Source organism: Rhinoderma darwinii, chromosome 1 (genome assembly GCF_050947455.1).
Source record: "Rhinoderma darwinii isolate aRhiDar2 chromosome 1, aRhiDar2.hap1, whole genome shotgun sequence".
NCBI lineage: Eukaryota > Metazoa > Chordata > Amphibia > Anura > Rhinodermatidae > Rhinoderma > Rhinoderma darwinii.
This window is the reverse complement of record NC_134687.1, coordinates 591,233,892-591,258,020: the sequence shown is the minus strand read 5'-3', so window position 1 is coordinate 591,258,020 and position 24,129 is coordinate 591,233,892. Positions and strand designations below refer to the sequence as shown.

Here is a 24,129-nt window from a genome sequence, read left to right as displayed (position 1 = left end):
GGGGCTCTGTCAGCACAATATAAGTGCCCTATCTCTTACATAATGTAATCGGCGCTGTAATGTAGATCACAGCAGTGGTTTTTATTTTGAAAAATGATCAATTTTGACTGAGTTATGACCTATTTTAGATTTATGCTAATGACTTTCTTAGTGGTCAAAAAGTAAAAAGCGCCCAGCTGTCTAAGTGGGCGTTGTAAAGAGAAGTGTATGACGTTGACCAATCAGCATCATACACTTCTCCCCATTCATATACTCAGACATCGCGATCTTGTGCTGATCATTTACTCACACATTAACGTTACTGAAGTGTCTTGAGAGTGAATAGACATCGCTTCCAGCCAGGACCTGATGTCTATTTACAATCCCGACACTTCGGTAACGTTTGTGTGGGACTTACAGCACATCGAGATTACGCTGTGCTGTCATTTACAGCATGATCTCACGAGATCACGCTTGCTGTCATTAAGTCCCACACAAACGTTACCTAAGTGTCGGGATTGTGAATAGACATCGCGTCCTGGCTGGAAGCGATGTCTATTCACTCTCAAAACACTTCAGTAACGTTAATGTGTGAGTAATTGATCAGCACAAGATCGCGATGTCTGAGTATATGAATGGAGAGAAGTGTATGACGCTGATTGGTCAGCGTCATACACTTCTCTTTACAACGCCCACTTGGTCAAACAGTAAAAACACGCTCAGTTGTCTATTAAGAGAGTCATTAGCATAAATCTAAAATAGGTCATACCTCGGTCAAAAATAGTGGTTTTTATTTAGAAAAACAATAGTTATCTACATTACAGCGCCGATCACATTATGTAGGAGATAGGGCACTTATAATGTGGTGACAGAGTCTGTTTAATTACTGCTGCTTTGCTTAATTGTAACCAGAATACCCAGGATCTTCTCTTCTTCTGTCATTCCCAGTTTTATTCCATTCAAAGTATATTAAAATATAAAATATATATTAAAGTAAATGAGTTTTTGCCCATGCTGCCAGCTTATGTAGGTTTTTCTGTAATATTTTACAACCAAGATGAGTTTTAAGTATCGTACAAAGTTTTGTATCGTCAACAAAAACTGACACCTTACTATTAATCACATGCAAAATGTCATTAATAAAGCAATTAAAAAGAATTGGGCCATACATCGATCCTTGTGGTCCCCCACTGCTGACTTGAGCCCATTTTGAGTAAGTACCATGACCAACTAGATTTGATCTTCCATATAGAAACCGAGCATGTTGGTTAGGCGCGACCTGTTTTTCATGAACCCATGCTGGTTATCAGTTATTAGATTATTCACCACTATATACTTTTACAGTTCATCCCTTAGAATACATCAGACTTACTGGACTGTAGTTACTTGGTTTCACCTTCTTAACCTCCAGAAGGCAACTTGTCTTTGCAATATTAGGTGTTCATCTCAAACCGGTATAATAATCTTATTTTTTTTCTTCTGTGCAGAAAGAACGCTTTGTGAAGCTCCTGGACCAGCTGCACAATTCCCTGCGCATCGATCTCTCCATGTACAGGGTAAGCTCCATAATGACAAAACATAAAAGTCGTGATTGCAAAGCGTGAGACCTGAAAACAATCGTTCTTATCTCCCCTGTGTAATTAACCAAGGGAAAAAAATGAAGCACAATAGAATCGGGAAAAACAGGAACGTGTGATTAGTTGGGTGTTTCTTTAAGATGAATGAGCAGGATACAGTGTTACCAGATATTCACCTTGGACAGGGGGGGTCGTTATCTAAAGAAAGCCGCTATCTCTTCTTTTGAAGTTGCTGCATATTAGATGGAGCTCTAAATATTTTTGGGTGTGGTCGGCCGTGTACTGCTATAATTTCATCGATAGCCAGTTTTATTTCCAGTCATCAAAATCATATTTTCGGTTCCGAGAATAAGGAGGCAACCAACAGCGGGGACCAATGTAATAACTGCAGCTTCTTCTGTGAAATCTGAACAGGGAAAACCATTATAATCTAGCAAAGCACAGCTGAAGGTCCATGTGTCTTCCTAGACTACCAGGACACGATATTGTAACCCACAGAGTTAAAGGGGTAGTCCTGAACACAAGGGTTAATTGCAGTACATTGTAATCCAGAAGAGAAGCAGCAGATGAGGTACATCCAGACATATGTAGGTATCCTGGTTGGTCAGGGGATGTCTACTAACCTCTGTGCAGAATCATTGTGGGGATGATGGTGAGGGATCACAGTGATCTGGAGGTCTGCCTCCTTCTGTATAGGGGATCACACTGATTGATATAGAATTATACTGCCCTCTGTATAGGGGATCATTGTTATTGATCTGGAGGTCGGCAGCCCTTTGTATAGGCCGGGGATCCTTGTGATTGATCCAAATGTCTCCGGTCTGCTGCTCTCTGTATAGTGGGATCAAAGGGGATAACCAGGAGGTTGGCTGCTGGGGTGCACTGCCTGTGTACCGGAGGATTCAGGGTTTGATCATTTAGGATAATCCAGTGGGGGTGGTTCTCTTCACTGGGGATGGTAATAGGCCACGTTGACCTCAGTGGGCAGTCTAACATATAGCAGGAGAGTCACTCAGTATGCCAAGTAGACCTCATCTGTCCCCTATTCCATTTACGTTCCTGATGATATTGAGTGACCAGTGATAGATTGATCAGCCTGACAGGGGCCATTGTGGAGGCAGTGATGGACTCTGTGGCTTCATCCGGTCTGTGTCCTCTCATGCCTGCATTTTCTAACAAAGGTACTGAAAGCAGAGGAGGAAAAGAGCAGTCTGGCAGCGGTCAGACTATACTATTCACTATCTGCAAAATGGACTCAGACATACCCTCAAAGTCAGATTTGGTGAAGGTCCAAAGTGTTTCCGGACTCTGCCTTTAATGAAGAGGTGGCCACAAGTTCATGGGACCCTCCTTTAAAATAAATAGGTGGTCTTCAGGCTATTTTTGTTTACGGTGTATTTGTCCTGTGTGCACAGGATTGCAGGGTTAGTGCTGTAAGTTCGCTGCACCCAGGCTTGCGACATGGCGCCTAGCATGCCTCATTTACAGGATCGCACTCCACACACGAACCTCTACATCACCAAAGCCAACATCTGCTGAGTACCCAAATAATTGAAAACCTGTCGTCAGCGGGAGCACTCTCCACAGACCCTACATTATTATACGGAGAGCCCCAGAGGTGCTGATGACACGACGGGAAAGAAAAGCTGTTGTAACGTAAAACAAACACAGCCATTTTTAAGCGATACTTCATAAGTATCTTTCATCTTTTTATTTATTTCTCTGAGTGAATGTCAGAGGCTATACGTGCGTCAACGTTTCGGTCGTGAGACCTTCGTCGGGCACTGAGCCTTACTGGGGACTCGATCAGTGTGTATATCGCGTTAGTAGTAGCGCTGCTATAAATTATGTCTGGCGGCTTACCGCTCTTTAGGGCGCTCAGGGTCTGTTTGAGGGTGAACAGTAAGGCTTGTATGCATACCGTTGTGGAATTTGGTGCAGAAAATCAGCGTCAAAACCACAGGTAAAATTTTCAGTGCCGGTTTTAACATTTTGACGCGGAAATAGGTGTGTTTTTTATGCTGCGGATTTAGTGCATTTTTTTTTAAAAACTAGTCAGATACAATTTGCAAGCGGAAATTCAAGATAAATTGACATGCTGCGGATTTAAAAGTACGCACCACAGGTAAATTTACGTGCAGAAAAAATCTGTGCTGTTCAGATGAGATTTCTTCAAATCTTATTTACTTTGCTGGTACTGTATTACACTGCGGATTTGCTTCATGAAAATACACACGGCAAATCCGCACGTAATACGCATCGTGTGCATTTGGCCTAGGGCCTAGTTCACACAGTTTTTTTTTGCAGGTAGGAAAAATTATTTTGAGGCAGATCTTGAATTGCCAGCGTTGTTTGATGCTTTTTGTGTTTTTTGTTTTTTTTCTCCCACAAATAAAAACATTTAAAACGAGCAACATTGTTTTCTTTTCTGCCTCCCATGGATTTCAGTGGGAGGTCAGAGGGGCAAACCGCTCGAAGAAAGATCATGCCGCTTCTTTTTCCCGAGCGCGCCAAAAAAGCGTCCGGCAAATTTTTTTTCCTAAACTCCCATTGAAATCAAGGGGGGCACGATTTGGGCTGTTTTTAGGCGCTGATTCCGACGCGGTTTCCGCATCAAAATCAGCGCCTAAAAACGCCATGCGAACGGATTCTAAAACTGCTGCATTTTTTTTTATATAACTCCCATGTTTTAACTTTTCCCACAACTATAGCGACTTCTTTAAACTGAAGTTGGAGAAGTTAGCGACTTCCTCCCTTACCTATGATATGTATATATCCAAAAAAGAGAACGTGAAGCAGCACTCAAAGTGAATTTATTCATCCAACATGGAACCACAACGTTTCACCTCCTCTATGAAGGCATAATATATACACACACACTCTGTCTACATGATAAGTTGAGTCACTTTGTAAATAAATTATATTATCTTGTACAGATCCTGAGTCACAGCCCGTATTATACTCCAAAGCTACATTCATGATTCAGTCAGTTATTGGAAACAGTCAGCAAGCCTGTTGACAGACACACCTCTAACCGCTTTGTTTAGCTACTATAATGCAGAAAGACAGTTCTTTCTTTATCAGATAACCTGGTAACTTTCTGGGAACCTGTCCTATGAGAATTATCACTGTGTGTTATCTGTGCTCATACACAATGCACAAGTGATGCAGCTTCATAATATCATTTAAAAGACCAATTCAGTTCTGCACATTGAAGTTAAAAAAAACTATATTCGGCCCAGCTTTGCTTCCTCCTCTGAATTATGTGGTCTATAGCGGCTTTGGTCTCACTCTGATTGAAGGGGGACACTTGTCTCCTTCATGAGCTGCGTGTTCTGCCCTGGCATTTCTCTGTGTCCATTCATCTGACGGTTAACACAAATCCTGCGTCCGTTGCAGCCTGTGAGGATCATCTCCATGACTGGTCCTGCTAGAGGCAGAAAGCTGTCAGCGGGTGATGGTTGTCGGCGTCCTATTTGGCTGTTGCGCCCTTTCTAAGCCTCGTCTCTGTACCGGGGAATTCAGCAAAAACACAGCACGCCAGATAAATCTTGGCGCCCAGTTGGACACACGGCTTCCACCAAGCTGTCTGAGCGTTAAATAATGAAACCTTCTCCATCTGCTTTTTATACGTTTCCAGAAAACATCAGCTTTCAATGTTTACACCAGTAAGAGATGATTCACTTTTCGGCATTGCAGTACCTGTTACATGTATGATATATGTGGTGTCAGGACAGCGCCCTCTACAGGGTATCGCTTGTTTTACAGACTACTTTATAGTAATTATTACCGGTCAATACTCAGAGATTAGGATTCCCATCGGTGACCACAATCCTGTTTGTTTATATTGAAACATATGAAGTAAGATTTCAGCCCGGACTGTAGGGGCCGTGCCAGCAAATATCCTCTGCTTACTTTTATCTGGGTTGTGTCAATGTTGACTGATCAGTAGTTTCTTTTTAGAAATAATTTGGGGGTTTTCTGGTTTAATGTAAATAATTCTTAATCACCGATAATGAAAAGTTCTACAACTCCCTAATACGCTTTGTGTTTAATTCCGTTCCAAGATCTCTGCTTCTTGTCAGCGAATGGACAATTTAATAAAACCCGTACACACCCAATAATTCTCACTTTCGGGGGTCTGCTACAAGACGATCCTATGTAAACAAAACAGCCTGATATATCTTACCTGCACTGATACATTGTAGCAAACTATCAGGACAGGAGAGTGGGAGATTTATGCTACTGTGAGGATCGTCTATTCTGAATACAGATAGGATACAGCGGGTCCTTGTTTAGAGACATTGTTGAAATGGGACAACCCTTTTAATACCCCATAATCCGCATTGATAGTGGATATGACTAGTATCGATTTATCTCTGAAGTCTAGGGTGCTGCAGTGGTTTACACTTAAGATTTAATAATCCTGGGGGTTTAGGATGGTGACAAGGTTAATGGTGTTGGTCGACATCAAGAAATTGTGTACTTATAATTACATGTTATTGAATCTGAATCGAACCATAATTCTTTATATATCCAGACTGCACCAAAACGACACGTCTAATGCCTCAATTTGGGGGGGGGGGGGGCGACCCACCGAGACATAACTATAACTTTGTAGTATGAGGCCGATATTCGTGTATGTACAGTTACATTTCTTTCAACAATTTTCTACAAATGTCCGATACTCCAGAATATCTAATAATATGGCGCTATTGGTGCCTATTAAATACATTTTACTGTAATAAGGTTGCAGCCAAAGTACTGGATCGTTTGGGTGACCACAAAGCTGATTTATAAAGTGAAAGGTCTGATCAAAGCTGTATAGCATTTGTCTGGCTATTCTCGAGCTGTGTAGGTCAGGCCCTGTGGGTGGGCAGTTTTAATGATCTGACCGATGATGTGAAAAATAGGTCCACTCACACATTGTTTTATAAATTTTGCAAATAGTCTTGATTTCTTTAAGAGAAAAAAAATTTACCGTTTTGTGTATACAGCTCTTATGCAGAGCTATGTGTCTTCATGGTTATACTACAAACAAACCCTGTGTACAGTCTAATTATGCAGTTCTGTGTTACTCCAATCACTTATTCTGCCTTCTTTTTTTTTAAACTTGTTTTTATTGAAAAGTGAGTTTGTTTTATCACATTATGAAGAATAAAAAAACAAAATGCAAAGGACAACAGTGTCCCTATCAATACACCTAAGCACTCGCAGGTGCTGAACAAATCTCAACAGTATTGCCATCCTGTTTACTTCACTTACCCAAAAAAAGGCATAATAATTTTTTTTTACAGATAGTACATCCATTCGCTTCACATTTTCACAACTGTATAAAATTCACACAATATGTTTATATGTGAGAGGTCCGGGAGATCCACTACATTATCCGTCTCATCCCTACCTGCCTATCTTCTCCTCCCCCCCCCTCCTTGCATCCACTGCCGTCTCTATTACCCTCGGAGTGTATGTTGTCTCAGTGCTGTTGCACCATATGTCCCATATTTTGTGGAAGTTGTCCGGCCGATCTCTATGTTTAAAAATGATACGTTCATATGATATAGTGGAATTAACCATCTGCTTCCATACTGTAACCTTAGGAGGTCGACGATCCATCCATCTCATAGAAATGCCTTTGCGGGCCAAGAAAAGGGTCTCTTGTAGAAATATTTTGGTATGACGGGACCATATGTCTTCCTCCAGTATTCCAAATAGACACAACTCTGGAGTCCCTACAACAGGAAATGGTAACATTAAGTTGAGGAAACCGATGATCTCTGACCAGTAAGAGCGGAGGTGTGGGCACATCCATACCATGTGCCAGAAGTCAGCTGGGGCATGTGAACATTTCGGACAAGCCGGTTCTGATATGTATTTCATTTGAAATAGGCGCTGAGGCGTCAGATACGCCTGATGAATATAGTACAGCTGGATGAGCTTATTATTAGCAGCGGGTGACACATGTAAGTGTGATTGTAGTAGGTCTTCAATGGAATCCTCCGTCAAAGAAGGGATTAGTTGAGACCACCTGGAAATATTCGGCAGTGGGTTCGCATTAGCCTTCTGTTCAATCAAGTGAGCGTAAATAGTAGAGATCAGACCTCTGGGGCCCTGTGATCGGACCACCCCGATGAGTGGGTAGGAGGAGATGGGTTGACGCTGTCTCGGAAACTGCTCAGCAAGGAGGTGACGCATCTGCAGATATCTGAAGAAATGCTGTCGAGGAAGCCGAAATTTTTCTTGCATTTGTTCGAAGGACAGAAGGATATTATTTTCATACACGTCTCCAAGCACTGTGACACCCACCTCAATCCAGTATGCGGCATCTGGGAACTTTACCAAGGATTCCAACACCGTGTTATGCCACAGAGGAGTTTCTGCGGGGATGTCTGAAGAACTCGATATAGTCATAGCCACTTTCCAGACTTCCCTTGCCACTCGACAGACAGGCAGTAAAGAGGATCTTGGCACGTCCTGATGAAACAACACCGGCCACAATGACTTATGTGCAGAATAGTCCAGTAACATACCCTCAAGGCCCGGGGGCCGTTTGGATTGCGTCCAGGTGCTTAGGTATTTGAGTTGGCCGGCCAGATAGTATAAATAAATGTCCGGGAGAGCAATACCAGCCATCTCCTTTGGTCTTTGTAGCTTCTGTAAGGCCAGTTTTGACCTAGACCTTCCCCATATAAAGGAAATGATGAGGGACTCCAGTTTCCGGAAGAAGGACTTTGGTATGGGAGTGAATATATGTTGTAAAATATAAAGACTCTTAGGAAGTATCACCATTTTAATCAGATTAATTCGTCCCATGACCGACAATGGGAGGGCCGCCCATATCTTAAACTTTTCTCTGGCAATGGATAATAGAGGATACACATTGAGTTGTAGGGAGATTGCCGCCTTTCTGGTAATGAGTATACCCAGGTATTTAAATTGGTCAACTACAGCAAGTCCTTCTCTCGTGGAGCCCGCCGACTGTGTTTCCCCAGGCTGTAAAAACAAGATGGTCGATTTGGACCAGTTAATGCGCAGTCCAGAGTAATCTCCAAAGGTGTTTATAAGATGCATCATTCTCGGGAGGGAAGACTGTATCTGCGAAACAAATAACATAATATCATCTGCGTACAGTGCAATACGGTCCTCACCCGTCTTGTGTGGGACCCCTTTTACTTCCGGATCTGATCTGATGAGTATTGCCAATGGTTCCATTGCCAGTGCAAAGAGTAGGGGTGACAGGGGGCAGCCCTGCCTAGTTCCCCTACCTAGGTCAAAGGAGGTAGATGTGAGGCCATTCAGCGCTATATTAGCCCTGGGATGCTTGTAAATTATCTGTATCCATGACACAAATGCAGGGCCGAATCCAAAACTAGACAGAACACTAGCTAAGTAGGTCCATTCCACAGAGTCGAAAGCCTTAGCCGCATCCAAGGAGGCCAGGGCCCAGTTGTTTTTGTTACGCTCGCCTATCTGCGCCACCGTCTGGACTCTCCTCAGATTATCAGACGTACTCCTCCCAGGGATGAACCCCGATTGATCCGGGTGAATAATGTCAGAGATGACGGAATTTAGTCTAAGAGCCAGTACTTTAGTCAGCAGTTTGTAATCTGTGTTGAGTAAAGAGATGGGCCTGTAAGATCCGCAATCCATTGGTGTTTTATCCGGCTTCAGAAGTACAATTATAGTCGCATCATACATTGAGGCCGGCAGAGTTCCTTTTCCAAAGGAGGCATTCAATATTTCCAGTAGTTGTGGTAGGAGTTGCTCCTGATATTTAGTGTATACCTCCAGGGGAAGTCCATCAGGGCCCGATGCCTTGCCCTTTGCCATGGTGGTCAATGCTTCCGATAGTTCAGGTAGCGTGATAGGGGCTTCCATAAACTCCCTCTGTGACTCCGTTAGTTGTGGAATCTCCATGTCCAGTAGGTAATCCCTGATGTTCTGTGGAGACACCTGTATTTTAGATTCGTAGAGTTCTTTGTAGAATTCAGTGAAGCGAGACATAATCCGCTCATTGTCGTGTACCACTACCCCTGCCGCGGAGTGAATACGCAATATTGCTGGCGAGGACGAATTACTATGAATCATGTGTGCCAGCAAGCTGCTGGATTGATTACCCAGTTCAAAGTATTTCTGGTTGGAGAAGAATATGCGACGCTTCGTTTTTTCCTGCAGGAGATGAACATATTCCCTGCCTCTCTGTAGCCACGTCTGTTGGTTCAATGGAGTGGGATCTTCTATGAATGCGGCCTCTAAAGTTGTACATTCAGCTGCCAGCAGTTGTTCCACCTCAGAGGCCTGCCTTTTGTGGTAGGAGATCGAGGACTGCAAACACCCACGCAGGTATGCCTTCAATGCGTCCCATAAGGCTGAGTGGTTGTCAAAGGGAAGGTTTTCTGCAAAGAACACTGTCAATTGATCCGGGATGCGGTCCTGATCCCCAAATACTTTAAGCCAGAATGGGTGAACTTTCCTAGGCCCTCTATATAGGTGATGGGGTCGTAAATTGAGCTTTACTATTATAGGAGAGTGATCTGACATTGCTCTGGGTAAGTGAGAGATACTTTCCAACATGCCGTAAGCTCTGGCGTTACTACACACATAATCAATCCTGGATAGTGAGTTTCTCCCAGGTGTGAAGCATGTGTATTCGCGACCATTGGGATGGCGCTGTCTCCACATATCTATCCAACCCATCTCCCCCAAAAAGCCCGCCAGCGGAGTAGACCCGGGCAGATGCCCAGGGACCGGACCTGGATAAAACTTGTCTGTGGAAGGATCTAGAAGAAGGTTGAAGTCTCCCATACATATCACCCCAGCTGCTGGAAATTGGGATGCAAATTTGGCCGCCTCATATAACGCAGTCATGGAGGCCGGAGGAGGAAGATAAAGCCCAATCAGTACGAACTGCTGACCTTCAATCCATGCATGCACGAAAATTGACCTGCCCTCCTTGTCTGTCTGCAGTGCACCCGGTTCCCATCTGAGCGATCTATGTATCAAAATGGAAACCCCTCTAGAATATGTACTGTGCGTAGAATGGGCCGACCACTGAATCCATGTTCTATTTAAGCAGCTGACAGTAGATTGTATAAGATGTGTTTCTTGAAGGCATATTATCTGTGGACCTTGCTGCCGGATAAAAGAAAAAGTCAGGTTCCTCTTATGGGAGTCTCCCAGACCCCTCACATTCACAGAAAGAATAGATAATGTCATAATACTTCAATTGCTAAGAATATACCAGTAAGAGAACAATGTTAAATGCTTTCAGTTGAGATATGCAGTAAAACAGTCAGGTTATCAGCAATAATAAATATAGAACAACCAATGCTATGCACTGATTGTTACGCTTTTTTATTATCACAAAAGTGATAATTGAGGCAAAACGGGGGATCACCTATATATCAGATGACTAATACAGGTGAGCAGGAACAAAGAAAAAAGAAGGAAGCACAATTGAGGTAAAAGGAACCGGCGTTGTGATTCCCAATTTCGCGGGTAATTGTCCGCTAACTACAAACATTACATATTGTTTTTCTTAGAAAAGATAAGCCAGTTTCCACCCGCCCATTATGCAAATTATCAACTTAACTTGAGAGGTCATGTGTACAGAGAGTAATACCCTTTATAGTCATCTGCTTTACGGCGCCCATTACATCAATATAATAATAAACAACGGTATTACTACATGTTTCGCAATTCTTCTCTCAGAACTTTGCATATAAGAAATTACGAGAATAATATAAGGCAGAACTTGCATGAGACCATCGTTCCAGGATAAGATAGATTAATACTCATCTGGACATCCAAAACGAGATCCCGTGCAGGAAGGCAGGTGTAACAAGTGTTCACAGTGAACAGTTCCATATGTTGTTGCAGTCTCCAGTTCTATCTTCGAGGAGAGCGTCCCAGTGAAGACAGCCATTCATCCGCCTCCAACGGTGTGTTGAAGAAAACCGTCTTGTCTTGGTGTATAACCCGCAATCGCGCTGGAAACGCCATTGAATAAAGAATTTGATGATCTCGCAACCGTTTCTTGACTGGTACAAATGAAGCCCTCGTTTTCTGTAATGCCGCAGAAAAATCCGGAAAGAGCAGGATAGTGGTATTCTGGAATCGGATTTCTCCATGCGTACGGGCAGCTTGCAGGATAGCGTCCCGGTCCCGACTGCTGAGGAAGCGTGCTAGCAGAGGTCTCGGTGGGGCGCCCGGCGGCGGTGGTCTGCCAGGTACACGATGCGCCCTTTCAATGGTATAAGATGACGATAATACAGCATTTGGTAGAATTTCTTTAAACCAGGCTTCAATAAAGGAACTGGGGTCTCTGCCTTCACAGCGCTCAGGGAGCCCAAGGATCCGTATATTATTGCGTCTCAGGCGATTTTCCAGGTCGTCTGCTCGCTGTAGCCATTGAGTAGCCACTCTATCCAGCTGTGCCAGCTTTCCTGTCTGTGGCGCCACTTTATCTTCTAGCCCAGAAATGCGGTCCTCCGTCTCCCTCACCCGGTCCCTTAAGTTCTGCAGGTCCTGTCTGAGGAGTCCCACATCCGACTTTACTTCAGCAATCTTTCCTGTCAGGGAAGAGGTGGAGAGCTGTATAGCGTCCAGGAGCTTGGCTGATACCTGCGCCAGCGTTAGTTCCGGCTCAGGAGCAGGCTGAGCCTCTGGCTGTGTGTTCTCTGGTGGAGGAGGCGGCAAGGAGGAAGAGGCGTCGGCGCCATCTTGAGGAGCAGCGCGGGCAAACTCCTTCAACTTCTCTGCAGCCATGGAATGCCGTGTACGGTTCATGTTACCCTCTTTATGTCGGCGAGGTCGTCTTCTGGCTCTGTGAGGAATTGTAGCGGTATGTCAGCAGGATAAATGTAGGGAAATCGGGGCCGAAAGCGGAGCTCCTAAATCATGCGACCGGTCCCGTCGGCAGTTGGCCACGCCCCTCACTTATTCTGCCTTCTTGATAATCTACAGACAATAGAAGCTGGGGAGCTGTATTCGAGGATGTGTGGGCGCTGTATGCGAGGATGTGTGGGCGCTGTATGCGAGGATGTGTGGGCGCTGTATGCGCAATTGTATAGAAGCTGTGTACGGAGGTGTATGAGAGGTGTGTGTGGGGCAGCAGGAGCTGTGTGCGTGGGGGAGTGGTGTGCGCAGGTGTGTGGGAGCGGCGGGCGCAGGTGTATCTAGGAGATATTTAATCTAGAAAGTTTTCAAAGCTGCGTAATATATATTATATATATATATATATATATATATATATATATATATATATATATATATATTTTTTATATTGAATACTTAGGAACAATAAATAGGTTGTAAAGTGTACATACTCTTCAAAAAAACGAAAAAAAAAACTGCAATGTTCAAATCGGATGCCTCCGGTGTTTCCTTGTTAGTTTCCGGCGTTTGTCTTGCGAAGAGCCTGGCGCTGTGATATTAATGGTGTAACCGTTTTTCATTTATCTCCCCGTAGAATAACTTCCCTGCCAGCAGCCCGGACAGACTGCAAGATTTGAAGTCTACGGTGGATTTACTCACCAGCATCACATTCTTCCGTATGAAGGTGAGTGATCGCTGGAAGCTCTGCGCTGGATACCATGACCAGAGGCAGAAGAAACCTTGGTGAATGTAGGACTATTGGCTGCGTTTCTTCTTGCTGAGGGTCCAACCGTGAGACACGTTTGGTGGTATCCTTGGGCTTGCCGGTGTCCACCACCTTTCAGTCATGTATTTATATTAGCAGTCTACTGCAGTTAAAGGAATACGTCAGGAAAACTATTATTCCTAGTTCAGGGCCATAGAGAGCAGTGCAAAGATTAAAAGAACCCCAAGTCATGCACCCCGTCTGTATTCCCTGGCATGGTCCAAGTGTCAGTGGATCGGTTTTCACTGGAGTGTTTGTTTAAAGTTGTCCCACTATGAACCGTTTCTTTTTCATGTGCTATAACAATAAAAGTAGGTTTACGGTGTGTTTACATGATTTGGCGACACTTTGCCACAATTTGGTAATCGCAGAAAACTGGTGGTTCTGACAAAAATACTGTGACTAAAAGGACTCCTGTAAATACACCCTAACCCTACAGATAATGAGTTAAAGGGGTTGTCCACTATAGGACAACTGATATGATCTGTGGGGGTCCGACAACCGCACCCCGCACCGATCAGCTGCTCCGGTGGCCTTTTGGGCGCCGGACGTCCATGCCGGAAGCAGTTCTGCAGCACGGCCGCTATGCATTGTACGGAGCCAACTGCTTCCGGCTACATTGGATACTGTACAAGTGCTTACACTCCAGTCACACCCAGAGCTGCCACTTGCTATACATTAGCACTGTGCTGACTGACAACTTGTTCACATTTGGCGTGTACGTCAGAGCTCCCAACATTCATGCTTAATATGTCCATGGGCTCCATTCTCAGAGACCAAAAGAGTGTCGGTTTTTGTCCTCGTTCCATCCAGTATGTGTCCATATTCTGCAAAAAAAAATGGAATGGCGTAATAAATTGCGCTATTCCACCCGGCAGAGTCCAGTAAAAAGAACTTGTACATTAAATGTATACGTTTTATTAACATGGGAGCCTGTGGGTGACGGATGCCACTGTTAGGCCTAGTTCGCACTGAGTTTTTTGCATGCAGAAAATTCTGCCTGGAAAATCAGCTCCGTTTTTTTTTCAAGTGGTTTTGCAGCACACGCGTTTTTTGCCAGGATTTTTGCAGCTTTTTTTTTACCTCTTCCACAGACAAAGGAAAAAACACGTCAAAAACCGCTGTGGCCATTTGGTGTTTTTTTCCGTCTCCCATTGATTTTAATCGGGTTTTTGAGGTGAAAAACGCCTCAAGATAGGTTGTGTCGCATTTTTCCCCGAAATCAATAGGAGGCGATTTCTGCCGTTTTTTGGCGCAGTTTCCAAGTCAAAAACGGCACTGAAAAACTCAGTGTGAACTGGCCCTTAGGCATCCGTCACAGCCCACATTTAACCTGTACGTCAGAAGCTTTTGCCGGCGTGTATGTCAAACGTGGACCAAAACACATGATGTGAAAAGCACCTTAGCTGAGCATCTCTAACATACTGCATTTTGCTGCAATGCATACTAGAAAATGTGGTTTGTTGTCCACATGCGCCTACCGTACATTGCTTGTTATAAACACTACATCCCCCACAATGCACCACATTGTATGCCGAGCATGCTCTGTAGTGGTGCTGCACTACAAGGGGGCAGTAGTGATATGTTATTTCCTGCAACCTGAGGTATCAGAAAATTAGCAGTGGCTTGAATACAGCTCTGGGTGTAAGTAGATAATGACACGATGTATCTTAAAATCCATAATCCTAGCTCACCAATATATATTTAAATAAGGCACTAAGGGGTAATGCAACCATCAAATCCTAATATGACATCCCTATCCTCTACAATATGAATATCCTGCTGTAACCATTGACAACTTGCCCTCTGGACTTTGATGATAAAGTATGCAGCCCTCCCCCCCCCCCCCCGAATCACTTTACAGTTTATATATAATAGAATAAATCTACATAAAAAGTCACTGCAAACACATGACACTACTTATCTTCTACTGAGTGTAATATGAGTAAGGGGCTTATTGCTGCATATGATTTTACTAGTGTGCCACCCTGGCAGCTATACTTGATCAACCAGCAAAAAGCTGTATATCAGGGCTTATTCTTTGAATGTAGTGGCAGCGCTCCCCTTCCCCTTCCTCACCCCCTGCCCAATCCTTTCCCTTACCCTTTCTTGCATAGTACTTCCCCTTACCCCCCTGCCAGGTGCTTTCCCCCACTTTTACCTATTGCTTTCTTTCACCCCCTCCCCGGTACTTTTCCACAGCTGATAAGTGGGGCAGCATGGTTACAAGTGAGCAGGGCTGTCAGGTCAGGACATTAAGCAGGAGGTGACCAGCAGAACAGCGAGGGAGCTGGCATCATCTTGCATCTGTCTGACAACACTGGATATGTCACCCAGTATCTAGCTCAGAGCTGGCATGCAGGACTGGCACCGCGTTTCCCTCTCCTGCCTTTATTTACTGAAATAATAGGCTTCCTCAGGGCATCAAGAGAGATGAAGATAACAGAGTGATGTTTACCACTAGGAATTTATAAGCATGCTAGTCAGGCTGGTCTCCTCCAACGCTGCGGGACACCGCTCTGCATGGGTTTATTGGAGACAGACTGAAGGTTTTCACATGTAAATGGAGATCATCGGGACCGACAGCAGTGTCTGTCACCAGTGTGCAGCCTGCACGGTCAGCAGAAATACCCCTTGTTGTCCCGGGGCCCCTGTGTAGTAGCCGTGTTAGGACAGGCTAGGAATGGTAATTCCCAACAGATGAAGTGCCGGAGCTAACAAACCACTGATTTATACCAAGTCTTTGCACCATCTTCTTATTATCCGACTTTCTTATGCAGCTCGGAGACCTGTTTGCGCTAAGGTGTTGGAGCTGGGGTACAGCTGCTTCTGCCGCCCCTGTAATGACAACGGTACAAAATAGCAGCTATCAAATTCCATGCCTGGTTTCCGTAATTAAAAATCTACCTTCTGACAAACTCTGACAGGTACAAGAGTTGCAGAGCCCACCACGTGCCAGCCAAGTGGTCAGAGACTGCGTGAAGGCGTGCCTGAACTCCACCTATGAGTACATCTTCAACAACTGCCATGAACTGTACAGCCGCGAGTACCAGACCGATCCGGTAAGACAACATAAAAGATGGCAGACTAATAGAGTGCAGCAAAATTCCAATAATCCAAAATCTGATCTGGAATTCTTGCTGGTCCAACACCTATCCGAACCTGTATCCTATTGTTGACCAGCTAGATGGATTTTTCTAAATGTTTATTATGGGAAACTAACCGGTTTTCACAAGCCTGTGAGCTTTGCTGACTTTTGCAGAGATTGTAATAAATGATATCTATGTGCTGCCCTCCCAGGACCTTTCTCCTCTGACACCTTCAAATATTTTCACACAATCCTTTGTGTTAGGTCATGGCTATTACTGTCTCTGTATGTTTCTTGCTAAAGCTTATTGTAAGGGGTATGGCATTGGTAGGGCACTCATACGGAGTTACAGGAGGAAGGTGAGCCCAGGGAATATGATGATATACTCATGCATGCTTGATGGCTGTGATGGAGACTGGTAGACCAAACTGCAGCTTCATGAAATACCAGGTATGACACAATTCTAGCAGCTCAGAAGGTGGGAAAATACCTGAATGTTCAAGAATGATAAGCCATAACATTAAAACCACCTGCCTAATATTATGTACTACACGGCTACGCAGCAATAGGTGATGCTCTGTGTGTAATGACATCTTTCTATCGCAGCCAGTATTCACTTTTTCAGTAATTTGTGCGACAGTAGCTCTTTTGTGGGATGGAACCAGATGCTTTTACTCCCCACGCACATCAACGAGCCTTGGGCACCCATGACCCGGTCACCGGTTCACTGATGTCCTTCTTCAGATCAATTTTGGAAGGTTCCAACCACTTCATACCAGGAACACCACACAAGACCTGCCGTTTTGTAGGTGTTCTGACCCAATCGTCTAGTCAACACACTTTGGCCCTTGTCGAAGTTTCTCAGATCCTTTAGCTTGCCCATTTTTCCTAGTTCCAGCACATCAACTTAAAGAACTGACTGTACACTTGCTGCCTAATGTATCCCACCCCGTCAAGTGCCATTGTAAGGCCCCATGCACACGACCGTAAAAATTCTCTGTAATGGTGGACCGTAATACGGCCTGCAATTACGGACCCATTCGCTTCTATTGGTCGCGGACACCTTTCTGTATTGCTACGGATAGGTGTCCGTGCCGTAGAAGTGTACAGCAAAAGATGGGACGTGTCGTATCATTTGCTTTTTACGGGCCGTGCTCCCATACTTTGTATGGGAGAACGGGCCGAAGATGTGAGCTGCGGGCCGTGATTACGGGCACGGCCGTGTGCATGAGGCCTAACAAGATTATCAGTGTTATTCACTTCATCTGTCAGTGGTTGAAGGCTGGAGTTTCACAGGGCATTTTGATTGCATTTTACCTCTTTTTTAGTGCTGTTTTGTAGTCTTTGTCACGTGTTTCTTAAATGCTGTGGTTAAGTGATGTGGTTTTTGGCCATTCGGTTATTACAGGTGAAGCACATTAAAACCATGCTCCATCTGTAGCCTCACTGTAAAAAACTACATCGGAAAACCATGGCAGTAAATGTATGCAGATTTTACCATGTCTTTTTCGCAGCAATTAAGAAGCACATAAAAATCACTACAAAACTGCAATAATCAAGAAAAACGCAATCAAACCGCCCTGTGGAATTCCAGGCTGATCGGTGTGTGTTCCTTAATTCCACAGAGTCCAATAGTTCAAGAAAAAGCACACTAGTCTCATGAGTGTAGAACTGTGGGGATTTTGCTGTACTTTATGGTGTGTGTGTGTGTGTGTGTATGTGTATATATGTATGCATGTGAGTGTGTGTATATATATATATATATATATATATATATATGTGTGTGTATGTGTATATATTATATATTATAATCTATATCTCTTTAGTCTTATCAGTAACATGGGGAAGTGCCATCAGCATAGCTCAGAGATCTACAAGCCAAAGGGGCCCAGTATTTTTAAGAGCATCGGGATATGGAACTTTACTTTTAGACAGCATTGGGGTTACCACCTCCTATGAGAACTTCTAGAGAACTGCAGATTATAGACCTCTACTTGTGAAATTCCCTGCAATGTAAATGCCCCTTTTTTGTATCGATTGCTCTTTTCATTGTGACTGGATCTCTTTACGTAATGTGTGCTTCACCAGAACAAGAAGCAGGATTTGCCTCCAGAAGAACAAGGACCTTGTATAAAGAATCTGGACTTCTGGCCCAAGCTGATCACCCTGATCGTGTCAATCATCGAGGAGGATAAGAACGCCTACACCCCTGTACTTAACCAGTAAGCAGCTCCTCCCCCACCGCCCAGCTGCTGTGCGTCTGCTTTTTGTTCTCTCTCTAATCCTTCTGTGCTTTGTAGAGATGTCATCTCCTGTCAGTCTGTTTCCCTGTCTGCTCTGTCTCTTGTTGTATAAGTGACTCTGACGTCGGCCGAGGTGCCAGGCCTTACTTAAAAGCTTCCTGACACAGGGTGAGTGGGGGAGAGTGCTGCTCGTATATGTATGCCTGCCACCTGACTGCCGTAGTTTTTATGCATGCTTGTCACACACAACGTCAGGACAGGTTACTACACAGGAGTTCTGTGCGGTGTATAAGGTGCAGCCCGTCAATATAAAAATTTGTTACTGCAGAGATGTCAGCTCTTCCAGAGGAAGTAAGGGTAATTTTATTGTATTGTCACCACTAGGTGGTGCTCCAAAAAGGGATGGCATGTAAATTATAATATGCATTTACTTATGAATAGTTTTGTACAATATTAAATGGCCGTTCCTGTGTCTGTCCAATCCTACCAGTCTGAATATTCAGTATGTCAGCTCCTGAAATACTCTGCTGCTTTGGGTTGCCTCCTTGTTTCCTTTCACCTCTTCACATCATAACACTACCCCTGTCACATTCAGCCCCTTCTTCACTAACATCATCATAGAAGTGGACAGGTCACTACATCCTACAAGATCAGAACGCTCCTCTTCCGCAATAATGTGCTACTGGGATGCCTGCACTTTCACAATGTAGCTCTCAGTCAGACAAAGACATCTGTGCCCGGGGGGGGGGGGGGGGGGGAGGGGGTTCGCGGTGTATTGCGCCATGGGAAATTATTCGAATAATCAAATAAAGCGATTGCAATATTCCGAATACATACTATATTAGAGTGGACTCTAAATGAAGAAGTTCCCTGTCCAGAATGTTTAACTGGATTTCCACACTGTATATTATTACATAAGCGTACATGTCTACCTACCCACACTCATTATATTAAACTCAACCATTAAGTACACATTCAATATCCTAAGCATGCTCAGCCCATTTTTGGTTAGACTGTGCACTGTGAGAAGGGTGGAGGACAGTGCGGCGTGCACAGTAAGCCGCAACAAATCTCTGAGCTAATGCACAGATGTGGTGCCAGAACCAAGCTCAATACATATATACAGCACCAGAACCAAGCTCAATACATATATATAGTACCAGAACAAAGCTCGGTATATCAATACAGCATCAGAACCAAACTCAGTACATATATACAGCACCAGAACCGAGCTCAGTACATAAATACAGCACCAGAACCAAGCTCAGTACGTAAATACAGCACCAGAACAAAGCTCAGTACATAAATACAGCTCCAGAACCAAACTCAGTACATATATACAGCACCAGAACCAAGCTGAGTACATAAATACAGCACCAGAACAAAGCTCCGTACATAAATACAGCACCAGAACAAAGCTCAGTACATATATACAGTACCAAGCTCAGTACATAAATATAGCACCAGAACAAAGCTCTGTACATAAATACATGTACTGAGCTTGGTTCTGGTGCTGTATTTATGTACTGAGCTTGGTTCTGGCAATATATAGAACACCAGAACCAAGCTCAGTACATATATACAGTGCCAGAACCAATCTCTGGCTCTATATGAGCTTGGTTCCGGAGTTGTATATATGTATTGAGCTTGGTTGTTATGATGTATATAATTCTAGAACCAAGCTCACACACGTGTGTGTGTGTGTGTGTGTGTGTGTGTGTGTGTATGTGTGTATATATATATATATATAAGAGATAGAGATATATAGATATACAGCACCAGAGCAAAGCTCGGTATATATATACAGCACAAGCCCGAATACAGCCCCGTACAGAGATCACATGCAAATTCAGTTTAGCCCCTGCCATATAAGTTTGTACAGCATAAAACTACAGCTCCCAGTATAGTTTGAACAATAGTAAGGATATGCTTGCTGGGTGTTGCTGTTTCACAAAAAAGAATAAGACACCCATCATCTCACTGCAGATCATACAATGACTACAGTACTGATCAGTCACAGGGAGAATAAACATTTACATTTAGTGACCCACAGGTGACGTCTTCTCAGACTGGAGTTGTTCTTTTTTTCTTTTCCATCCATTCCAGAACACTGACGACGACGCCTGGCCGCAACCCATTTCTGCAGAGTTTGCCACTCAGATGTCTTCGGCTGCTTACTTTTCCAACATCCTATAAACTACACATATTCCGCACCTATAAATGAAGATAAAATTCTCATGGTATCACACTCTATGCCCCTGAATATAATCGTATCATACACTGTGCCCCTGAATATAATAGTGCTACACTCTGTGCCCTTGAATATAATAGTGCTACACTCTGTGCCCCTGAATATAATCGTACCATACACTGTGCCCATGAATGAAATTGTCAAACACTGTAAAGTAATGCACCACACACACACACACACACACACACACACACACACACACACATACAGTGCTCCCTGTAGATAGTGCCACTCACAATGCCCCCTGTAGATCGTGCCCCTCGTAGAGCCCTCTGTAGATCGTGCCCCTCGTAGAGCTCTCTGTAGATCGTACCCCTCGTAGAGCCCTCTGTAGATCGTGCCCCTCGTAGAGCCCTCTGTAGATCGTGCCCCTCGTAGAGCCCTCTGTAGATCGTGCCCCTCGTAGAGCCCTCTGTAGATCGTGCCCCTCGTAGAGCCCTCTGTAGATCGTGCCCCTCGTTGAGCCCTCTGTAGATTGTGCCCCTCGTAGAGCCCTCTGTAGATTGTGCCCCTCGTAGAGCCCTCTAGATCGTGCCCCTCATAGAGCCCTCTAGATCGTGCCTCTCGTAGAGCCCTGTAATTTTAACCACCGGTTTGGGAGAACTGGGGCAAACCAGCCGGATCCCACCCCTGTAATAATCGATCGGTGTCTGTCAATGTTTGCTGGATTAAGTGATTTGGAGCATTTCATGGGAGGATATTTATATGGACTGCACCTTATTCATAAATGTGAGATGAACCCAGATGATCCATTTTCTGCCATTACTCTAGTCTGTCATTAGGGGGGGCCCTGTGCTATCCGGCAGTAAAGAGACAGGCTCTTTGGCTATGACTTGGCTGATTACAAAGCATAAGACCCATCAGTAGTTGCACCCCTTGTCTGAGTTTATGTGGAGCAATGGCTATAGACCGGGCAGTGCATGCATTTTGGAGCTTGTTGCATGCTTCCCCTTGTAGAATACAAGCCTTTCTTCCATTTACAGGGCTGGGTGAGTATTTGTAAATAGTTTCTTGGGGAGCATACAATTATCTAGAGCCATTTCATCGTATCATCGGATTTCTCAAGAAGGCCTGAGACCCCCCTCTCTTCCACCAATGTTTGTGAGGTAACTGCCCATTGTCATGATGATTTCATGGTGGTCACTGGGCTTCCAGGTCTGAATGTTGTGCCGGGATTACGCAGTGGATACTTCTGTATATCCGGTCTAAGAATTTACTGTAATTTCTGCTTTATTTGATAAAGATTTCCTCAGGAGCTGAGCGTGGGAAAGGTCAGCGCAGAGGTCATGTGGAACCTCTTCTCCCAGGACATGAAGTACGCCATGGAAGGTAAGATGAGACCCAGAAATTGGCATCTTGGTTCTAGTATTTTTGGCTTCCCACTGTCTTCAGATCCTCTTCATCCATTCTCAGGGTTCAAGGGGATGCAAATGTTGGATGGAATGTTTTTGAGTCCTTTTTCAACTTTAAGCGGTCATTATAGGCCTATGACTGACTTAAAGGGAGTCTATTATCAGTTAGATGTCCTTAATAACAGAATTGGTGATGTCATAAAGGTGACTACGACTTTTATCCTATCAGCTGAGAGGGCCTCAGTATTACCAATATACTGTATCCTACAAGCCAATGCAGCCCATTCAGTGGGTGCAGTAAAGAAGTGTTGTCATAGGGATATAGGCAGAGACGCTATTTGCATAGGAGGGCTGTAACTTACCTCCAATAACTCAGCATAAAAATAAGATTTTTTTTATTACTACAGTAAGAAGCATTAATACACAATAACATGTAGTATTGGGCTCTTTAATCATATACCAAGACATGCCAATCTTGGGGGTTGTCATCCCGTATGACCACTAGTGATGCTAATCTTGTAGCCAACGTTCTATGTAAAACACTGGCCACTGAGCTGGATGGGGTTTAGGGCACCAGTAATTGCAAGAAAAAATATAGGGGGAGAAATCCTCCAGCTCACCGTTCATTGACTCTTGTTCAAATAGCGCTCGGATCTCCGTACGGCCAATGGCAGACAACAGAAGAAAAAAAAAAGGACTATGATCCAGCGCTTGCGGGTAAGTAAAAGGAATCAAGGTTCCAATTTTATTTTTGTAACAAATGTAAAAATATGCAAAAAGGGTGAATCGCATTCGTATTTCGCCTACACATTTCAGACACTTGCTGTGTCCTGAATCATGGCATGATTAAGGACACAGCACGTGTCTGAAACGCGTTGGCGAAATACGAATGCGATTTACCCTTTTTGCATATTTTTACATTTGTTACAAAAATAAAATTGGAACCTTGATTCCTTTTACTTACCCGCAAGCGCTGGATCATAGTCCTCTTTTGTTTCTTCTGGCACCAGTAATTGCATGCCCCCAGCGCTGTAAATCAGGTTCCATACAATTTACTAAGCACTGAAGTAAAAAGGGGTTGGATGATCTACACTAAAATTTTTAGAGGAAAACTGAAACCAGGATCAACCAAATTAAATTAGGATGTCTGTAGTAAACCATATACTAAGGTGGCTCCCCCCACACTCCAGTGCTAGTCAGCAGCACAGAAAGGGCTCTCATCTCGGGGGTTTTCCCACCATTATACATATGGCAAAAGAAATTTCTGGCATACAAGCCCCATTGGTATTGCATGCTATCTGGGGTGGGAGAGGAAATGCATTGGTCTATGGGGCACAGTGGGGGCACTAGCTCAGCTTTATGCCCTAATATCACGAGAGTCATATTTTCTGTAAAACAACCAAATAGTTGGCTGTATTTCTTCTCGTCTGGACATCTCGATACCACTGCCTCTCTGTGAGATCTTATTTTTATCTCCGTTCTATACGGCTCCAGATTTACAGAACCATTGCCCAGACGATAGAGCTGAACATTTAACCGGTAACCTCGCTGCAAGGAGCAACCACTAAAATGAATGTTGAATGTTTTGTCGCGTTTCTGCTTCTTTTTCCTTAGTGAGACTAGACCGTGTGACCTCTGGGGGGCTGCGTGGGCCTCTGGTCCGCCGCTGACTGCTTGTCTTATCCTTTTTATTTTCATTCCGTTCTCCACGACCTACATGAGTCAGCCGGAGGTCAGAAAACGGGGCAGAGAATTGTACAGTAATTGTCTGATTAAATATAGCTGCAGCACGACCTGGACGTCTTAGTCATTCTGCTGCCCAGAAAAGACGCAGGAAATTCCGGATCTCATGTGGCTGCAATGTCTCCGCACTGCGCTGACATCCTATTATAACCGCTGCTATAATGTGAGCTGTCCGCCTGAGATGGCAGTCTGATAGTGAATGGAGATCTGTGTCAGGTGATCAAGGACATAATGTCAAGAATGGCAAATGACATG

The 24,129-nt window shown here is 44.1% G+C and overlaps 1 protein-coding gene across 8 annotated transcripts in view; it reads left to right on the top strand.

The window, feature by feature from the left end:
• UNC13B (unc-13 homolog B) overlaps positions 1-24,129 on the top strand; it is a 352,877-nt gene that overhangs the window by 296,475 nt on the left and 32,273 nt on the right. For all 8 annotated transcript variants that reach the window (XM_075839917.1, XM_075839926.1, XM_075839936.1 and 5 more), the window contains 5 exons: positions 1,467-1,535; positions 13,027-13,116; positions 16,125-16,259; positions 18,374-18,507; positions 22,023-22,108. In XM_075839917.1, the coding sequence (XP_075696032.1) occupies positions 1,467-1,535; positions 13,027-13,116; positions 16,125-16,259; positions 18,374-18,507; positions 22,023-22,108 (514 nt within the window). The remainder of the gene's footprint in view (positions 1-1,466; positions 1,536-13,026; positions 13,117-16,124; positions 16,260-18,373; positions 18,508-22,022; positions 22,109-24,129) is intronic.